Genomic DNA, 9,222 nt, shown 5'->3' on the forward strand with positions numbered 1-9,222 from the left:
TGCAAAATACTTACATACATTATCCTTTCAGAATCTGAAATTTTATTTACAAAGCACTTGAAACAAAAAACCAAAGGCACCTATAGAATTATTTTCCGGGAGTGAAACAAAATAATTCTTTATGAACTTTAATTAAAAAATTTTGCTGATAATTTTTCGTATGTAAATATAATTTTACATCGGCAAATCATAAATTTTTAACGATTCAATAATTAGTTAAATTTAATGTACACTTTTATTTACTTAAAATTTAGGAATCATTTAAATCTCAAAACCAAAAAAAAGTAGTAAATATTGTATTTTATGAGAATTAAGTTTGCACAAACATTTCATTGCATACAAGAATGAGATGAAAAAATATATGTTCTTACTATAAGTTGCCTTTTGTATTAATTATCAAAATTTGACTACCATTAGTTGCTTTTTGAAAACCCTTGCTAACAGCTGCCTTGGACAGACTTTTTAACTATTAAATTAAAGTTTCAATTAGCAAACCATAATTTTAATTTAAAATTGTGTATTTTTTTCTCATGATTTCTAATATGACAAAATAAATGTAACAGATTGTGTTTATAAATGTAGTCATTCATCAAAAAATAAATATTTAATCTATATATTTTTATATTAAAATATTCATTTTTAATCCTATATCAAAATTGATGAGCTAAAAAAAAACTATGTACTCATTGGAATTTTTTTTTCACAAAATTTCTTTCTATATTTCTTTTAAAATCAATACATATATTAAAAAAATCAGTTGATTTAAATCAATGATTTTTAAAAAAATAATCATTTGATTTAAATCATGATTTAAATCAACGAACCCTGACAACAAGTAAATGTAAAATTATATTTTTAGATTATTATTTATTAGATTAGATTATTATATTATATTTAGATTTTATAGTGAAAAGTTTGAACAAAAAAATTTATTAATTAAAATAAAGTGTAAAACTATATTTGGGTCAAAATTCTCTAAATGTAAAGTAAGGAGTGAAAAAAAAATGTGGGAAGATAATTTTTGTTTAATTTCAGAATATTGAGACAATGGTTATTAAGATATATATTTACCAGAAATCTTTCAGATCCCTGCCCATTATCGATCAACAGGAATTTATTTCCGCCTGTCGTTCTTTGCCACTCTTCTGGGAGATTAATATCATCCACAGAATGTGGCAAGGCAGGCATCGTTGAATGGCGGGATCTATACATTTTTTTTGAAAGTGCGGAAAATCTGGGAATTGCGGCAGCAGCCTCCAGGGACAACGCATGATTACCAACAGCTTCACTATGAAAATTAAAGTAAAAAATAACAATAAATTATTAAGTAGAAAAAATATTATGCACTTATAATATAGCAGCTGCAAGCATGCTTACAAATTAGAAAAATATTTATTTTACTAAGATAAATAATATTTTTTGCCCTATAAGAATTGTTCCTTTCCCAAAGAAAAACATCTCTTTTTAGTAAGGGAAATTGAAACTATTCTTATTTATATGGGAATATACAATATATTAATGACTATGTTTGTACTCTGTTTATATAATTTTTTAAATATAAATCTACTCTATTACTTCAATTATAATTAAATTTGCCTAATTGACAAATTGAAGAAAAAAGAAATTCAATGTTGATGTTAAAGCAATCACATTCATTATATTCAACAAGATGTGTGGAACGGGGCCTCATTTAACCTCTGAGGATAGAGGAAGCTCTGACTCGTTTCCTCATTTTGTGTTTGGGAAGTTTTCTTAAATTCTATGTACATTAATATTAAACTTACTAATACAACAAATATTAATTCCAAAAGTGGCTCAAAAGCTTTAAAATTTTCCTCCTCCCCTATCATGACATATTCAATATAGTAAATGGTAAAAAAATTATTGAAAAAGCAATTTAATTGTTACTAATGTCTGGCATTTTTATCATGCAAATAAGTTAAATATTTGAATTTTAAAGAGTGGAATCAGAAATTTCTTAAAAGTCATCTTTAAACTGTTTAACACTTGATATTTTTAATTGTATTATATCCATTACTTTCATCTCTTTTCTGTTGTACTATATGGTTGAGACATCAGATTTAACATCTTACAATATGCAGTTCATAGAATTTATTAAATTTATAAATTAATAAATTCCTATAGATTTACTATATATCTATTCATGATTTAACAGGATATCTTTCTGTCAATAGACCATCAGTAAGCTGGTAAGTTTATCTATCAAAGTGAGTTTATAAAATCAAATTAATTCGAACATTCTTAAGTAAGTCTATTTCTTTAAAAGCGTTTTTGTCCACAATAATCTAATAAAATTTGATTCAGAATTATCATTTGTCTTTAGTGCTCCCAAAAAAAAAAAAAAAAAGATCTTGTGTATTATTTGGGTTTGTTTATTAGCTATCAATGTGTATATTGACAAAAGCTAGATAGATCTGAAAGTGATATGGGGAAAAAAAAGTTAATTTACTACAGAGTATAGGGAAAGACAGTGTAGCTTGAACTTGGCTAAAATATTTTATTACTATGAAAATATCTTCTTTTTTTTTCCTTCTCCCCATTAACATGTAGTTAATTCACAGTTCTACTCTTAATAATAATTTGAATTTATTTGCATTTTTTCAGTGGTAAAAAAAAAAGATTTACATATATATATATATATATATATATATATATATATATATATATATATATATATATATATATATATATATAAAAATTTATTTTGCAGAATTCAAGTTACAAGCCTTAATAATGTTACATAAAAAGTTCTTAAATAATTTAATTGCATCTGATTTGAAAGGATAAATTTTATTTACAAATTTCAAGAATTAAGCTTACCTAATTTTATTCACTTAAAATTTGTTAGAAATAAACTCATTAGATAAACAAATCAAGAGCCCATTACATAAACTCATCAAGCATATTTTCTTCTGAATTTGCTGACTATGAATTAAGTAGCTAATTTATTGTTAATAAAATATAAGCATAGTTAATAAAAAATAGATCATAAAATATTAATCATAGTTAATAAAAAATATTTAAGTTTCATTCAATTAGAATTGAAAGAATATTTAATTTTTTTTAAATTTAAAATTTGTCAAAATATAAATTCTAAACTTCTTTTTTTAGTTAATTTAACACAAACATTAACTTAAAATTTAATTTCTTTATAAAAGACATTTCATTAAATTAAAACTTACTCGTACAAACGTTTAACTGGTGTTGTAATTCTCTCGGCAGCCTTTTGCTCCATCTCTTCTGAAAAGTTCATATACCTAATCTTTTCGGAATCATCCTCATGGTTGTGCTCTCCTTCCTTTAAAATTATCGTATCATCTTTAATGCGGAGCCTAGCTCCGCAATGGGGCTTTAAATGACGGCATCTCCAGAACTGAATTTGATTGCTTGTCCGTTTTAGTGTGTATGTGAAATTATTATTGACTAAGATTTTGCCTCCTCTTTGGGCATTTAAAAAATAAAAATCAGCCATTGCGGCACGTGGATCTCGACAATTGTGAAAATGATTTGCGGTTGTCGTACGATGTGCTATGTTAATTTCAGTCGCCAAATTACGATGCTAATACCATTGCAATATTCACAAACATGCCAAAATATTATGTTAACCTCTTTGGCTGTTTATACTGAAGAGACACAACAATCATGGCTTATTTGCAAACGCGCCAAAGAATACACTTAAAAAAGAATAACCCTATAGTATCTTTAACTTTCCCCAACTTGACCATAATTAGTAACAGGTGTGCCTCTCTAAATCCCCTAACGATGCCTTTTGTTCGCTAGGAGGGTGGATGTCTAGGGATGAGTTTGGAGTGTCGAGGGTAATGATGTGTAGAGGCAGATTGAAGATTCATTGTTCGGTATATCTTTTCATCTGAGTTACACGTTTTGGGTGATATCCCTGTTCAATTAGATTTCTTTGGACTTCATCTGAATCAATATATGCTGGAATGCTTTTTAAAACGACTCCCAATGGTTTCTCTTTATTTAACTGAAAGGTGTGATATTTTACATTTAGTTGGTCAAGTATGTCGATTGCCCGACGCCTCATATCTATATTGGAGAATATTATCAGATATTCGCCATTGTGTTTTCCTTCAAATTCTGTAATTTTTTGATCTTGTAGACTTTGCTTGAGTTGTAGCCATTTCACATTATTGTTCTTTATAATTATTGGTGGTATTCGTGGTTTTCCCCGTCTTTGATATTGAAAGTCATCGTTGTCATCCATTTATTCTTCGTCAGTTTCATCCTGTTGTTGATTGACTTGCTGCTATAACTCAAATCGATTTAAACTCATTGATTCATCAACTGCCCGCACCTTTTCTACTATTAGGGGATTTTAATGGTCACAGCGAATTATGGGGTAGTTCCGACTCCAATGCTCGCGGATGTCAAATAGAAAGACTCATTATTGATCATAACTTATGTTTACTGAATCAAGAGAGGACACATATTTTCATGCACCCACACAGACTTTCCATTGCATTGATTTAGCTTTATGTTCACCGGCAATTTTACCATTCTCACAACTCTCAGTTGATGATATACCTTCATAATGGCCATGATGACCTTCATAACAGCGATCACTTTCCTGTCATCGTTTCATATTCATCTACTAGTAATATCACTCCTAGACCCTCTGTCTTCATATATCATGCTGATTGGAATCTCTTAAATATCATTTTCATTCTCCATTCGATGTACATAGTAAATCTCATGTTGCGCCTATCATTTTTCAGCAACTATACAAAACTCATCGTCATCAATATTGTCAACATGTTCCGGTTTTCACAGATGACTCAAAATCTCCTGGCTATGTTGGCTGTGGTATTGTTATTGCTGACGACACCTACAGTTATAAAATACCAACTATGTGTTCCGTATTCACCGCTGAAGCAGTTGCAATTCTGTTGGCATTAAGGCTTATTTCAGCTAGTTTGAATCGAAAATACTGCGTTTACTCAGATAGACTATGGATCAGATAGACTATGTCAGACTATGGATTTCAATGAACAAGGTTCGAGTAAGAGTCAGAGATCACGAGTTCGAAAAACCTCTGAAAGAGGGAGTTCGAACATTTAAAAATAATTCAAAGACAGAATTTGCATAGTATTAATTTTGAGTGTGTAAGTACCCTCATTATGCAAGTGTTAGTTTGTATATATATATAACAAATCAAGATTGGATTTGGAGTTTTTGTTTCGTTTGATTTTCATGACTGTATGTATTGAATTCGTTACCTCATGTTATGGAGAGGATTGTTTCTCCTTTGTGATGTTTAAGTTAAGTTACGATTTTTCTTGCTTAATAAAATTTATGATTAGTTAAAAGATGACTTTTTCATTATGCTTGCTGGGCATTTTCCACAACGCACTAAACTCTGCCAGCAAGGTTATGGGCCACGCCTGCCCAGCTTAGTTAAGCTTTTGTCGTCTTTAGAAGCAAGTTTATTATAACGCTACTGGGGCCGTTTAGATAGATTGGAGATGGCCGAAAATGACAGCAGCTCCATATTGGGATTTACAAAGCTAAACAGTTTCAATTACAGTAGTTGGAAAGTAAATATGAAAGTGTTACTCATCGATAAAGGATCTTGGGAATTTGTTGGTGGTACAGAGAAGCCATTACCAACTGATGCAACAGACAGAGACCTACGCTCTTATGAAATGCGAAAAGCTAGAAGTTACTCTACTGTATTCCAAGGAATTGATGAGCAGTTTCAACCGCTGATAGCCGACACAGAGGACGGAAAAACAGCGTGGACTATTTTAAAAGAAAACTTTGAACCTACCTCCCGAGCACGGTTAGCCGGACTTATTGATGAATTCTTTGAATTGAAGTTTGATCCAGAGAAGGAGACTATTGGCATTTTCTGCAAGTTAGTAAATGAAAAAAGGAAACAGATTCATGACGCAGGTTTTGTAATGCCAGAAAAGCTCACATGTTTCCAATTAATTAGAAGATTGCCAGCAGATTATGACAACTTAGTTCAAATGCTTTATCGACTAGAAGATAAAGATTTTTCAATTTCTAATGTTGAAAAGGAGCTCCTAATCGAATCTGGAAGGATAAAACAAAAGCAGAAAGACAGAGGAGAGGACATAGTCGCCGATGCTTATACTACTTCATCTACTAGAAAGCAAGCCTATCGGAAGTTGAATGGAAATAAAAGCAGTGGTCGCGTCCTGGGCAATGATACAACAACAACAATTATGTGTTCCTACTGCAATAAGAAAGGACATAGTGCGGAAAGATGTTTCCCGAAGAAGAAAACCACGAAACGGAATTCTAAAACTCAAGATTCCAAGGAAACTTTTTACAGTGATTTGACTACGATAAGAGATGCTGAAATTCGCCAAAGGAAAGACAAGCAGTTTGTTGAATTCCTGATTGACACTGCCAGCACAGCTCACTTCTGTACACAAAGAGACTACTTTAGTAACTTCAAGACTTTGAATCCTAGTCAAGTACTTGTTGGAGATAAAAATAGTAAGTCTGATATTTTTGGTATTGGTGATATACATTTTAATGTTAAAGATAGAGATAAATTTGTTCCCATAAAATTAGAAAATGTATATTTTGCACCCAATATGCGTAGAAATTTAATAAGCGGTTCGAATATGGATTTAGCAGGGATTACTGTAAAATGGGGTAATAACAAAATGACTGTATTTGGTAAAAACCATAATTATTTATTTACTGTACCTAGAATTGATAAGTTGTATATACTTAAAGGCTATGTTGAAAAAGTGGTAGTAACTAAAGAATTAGCATTTAGTACAGGTCTAGATAGGGAATTGGTTCATAGACGATTTTGCCTCTTAAATATTGGAATGTTAAATCATATGAGTCAAAACAATGTTGTGAATGGTTTAGATAATTTGTGTGGTAAATTTGATGCTTGTAATACTTGTAAAATAACTAAATCGACTAGAACTAGTTTTAAAGTAAATCACGGTATAATGACTAAAAGTGTATTAGAGAAAGTACATATGGATGTTTGGGGTAAAAGTCCAGTAAATTCAGTTGGCGGAGCTGAATATTTCGTATCTGTAATAGATGATTTTTCTCGTTATGTTGAAATTTTTACTATAAAACATAAACATGAAGTTTTTAATTGCTTTAAACTGTATTTAGCAAAATATGAAAGACAGTTAAATGTTAAACTTAAATCTGTAAGGTGTGATAACGGCATGGAATTTTGTAATGTAAAATTTCAAGATTTTCTTAATGAATTAGGTATACGTATGGAGAGAACTTCAGTATACACTCCAGAACAAAATGGGGTAGCCGAATCTTATAACAGAGTAGCTGGAGAGGGAATACGCTCAATGTTAGCCGATAGTGGTTTAAAAGGTAGATTTTGGGCAGAAGCACTGCATTGTTTTGTTCACGTAAAAAATCGTAGTGAACACAAACTACTGGAAGGTAAAACACCGTTTGAAATTTTCTATGGTAATAAACCGTCAGTTAAACATTTTAAAGTATTTGGATCTTTAGCGTATGCTCATATCCCTAAAGTTCAGAGGAACAAACTACAACCAAATTCAAGAGTAGGAATTGTAACTGGATATGCAGTCAATACTAAAGGTTATAGAATTTACTTGCCTAAAGATAGGAAAACTATAGAAACTATACACGTAAAAATTGATGAAAGTAAAAACGGAGTTAAAACACTATTTGGTAAACCTAGTAATGAAAACTTTTTATTTATAAATCTGAATTCAGACATCAATTTTGATGATAACAATGAAAATGACATAGATAAGATTAATGCTAAATCTCCAGATTTAAAATTAAAACCTTTAAAAATAACAGAATGGACTAGAGTTGAGAGACCGCGTAATAAAAGTAGCAGAATAGATGTTTACTATTACCCTCCAAGCGATAAAACCAGATTGAGATCAAACAACCAAGCTAAAGAATATTGCGATAAAAACCAAATTGAGTATGATCATTCTAAATTTAATTTTAAAGCTTTAAGCAAAACTCAAAATTTAACTTCTTCCCATAGTGACACTGATAGCGAAAGTGAAGATTCGCCATCTAATTCTTTTGTAGATAATCAGATAAGTGATGTATTTGAAGGTGAGGTATATAATGTAGAAATACCGAAAAACTTCTCTGATGCACAAAAACTACCAGAAAGAAATCAGTGGAATAAGGCAATGGAAAAAGAGTTAAATATTATGAACGAAAGAAAGGTATGGGAAATAGTTGATAAACCTCCCAATGCTAAAGTAATAGGAAATAGGTGGGTTTATGCAGTAAAAAGAGATGAAAACAATAATGTTAAACAATACAAAGCTAGACTTGTAGCACAAGGTTTTAGACAACAGTATGGTGTTGACTTTCTTGATGTATTTTCACCAGTTGTGAATTTTTCAGTTATTAGATTACTATTTATTATTCTTGTGTCTATGTTATGTTGGAAATATGCACAGCTAGATGTGAAAGCAGCATATTTGTATGGAAATCTTAGTGAGGTAATTTATATGAAGCAACCTCCAGGTTTTGAAATTGAAGGTGAAACGAATAAAGTATGTTTACTTAAAAAGTCGATATATGGACTTAAACAATCAGGTAGAGAATTGAATGCTGAGTTAGATACCATATTAAAATCAATTGGTTTCGAAAAATTCAAATGTTGTAATTGTGTGTATAAAATGAATAACATTATTTTATTAGTATACGTTGATGACATGGTGTTATTTTGTAAGACTAAAACTATTTTAGATGAAACTATTGAATTGATTAAGAGTAAACTTGATATTCAAAATTTAGGAAAAGTCAAATATTTGTTAGGTGTTAACTTTGAGAACAAAAACGGTAGTTTGTATTTACATCAAAAAACTTATATTGAAAAATTATGTAAACGATTTAATGAATTACCTAAAACTCATGTTGCGTTACCAATTAAAGTAGGTCGTAAATTGCCAAATAAAGTAAATGAAATTGTTGAAAATAAAATAATGAAGAAATTTCCTTATCGTACATTGATAGGGTGCTTATCTTTTATAGCAAATCGTAGCAGACCAGATATTTCATATGCTGTGAATGTTATGTCACAATTCTCGAATTGCTATAATTACCAACATTGGACTGTAGTTGTAGATTTAATGAATTATGTAATAAATACTAAAGAACATAAGCTTTGTTTATCAAATCTTAATAATTCTTCTTTGATAGCTTATTCAGATG

General features: G+C 30.1%; 1 protein-coding gene across 1 annotated transcript; it reads right to left on the reverse strand.

The window, feature by feature from the left end:
• Positions 1-848: 848 nt before the first annotated feature.
• LOC147807624 (uncharacterized) lies at positions 849-3,814 on the reverse strand. The gene is made up of 2 exons (XM_087165457.1): positions 3,204-3,814; positions 849-1,288 (listed from the first exon to the last, which is right to left on the reverse strand). The coding sequence occupies exons 1-2, from the start codon at positions 3,491-3,493 to the stop codon at positions 976-978; spliced, it is 603 nt and encodes a 200-aa protein (XP_087021583.1). The 5' UTR covers positions 3,494-3,814; the 3' UTR covers positions 849-975.
• Positions 3,815-9,222: the final 5,408 nt, after the last annotated feature.

Source organism: Parasteatoda tepidariorum, chromosome 6, assembly GCF_982258835.1.
Source record: "Parasteatoda tepidariorum strain Cologne lab strain chromosome 6, Ptep-v5.0, whole genome shotgun sequence".
In the NCBI taxonomy this organism is placed as follows: domain Eukaryota; kingdom Metazoa; phylum Arthropoda; class Arachnida; order Araneae; family Theridiidae; genus Parasteatoda; species Parasteatoda tepidariorum.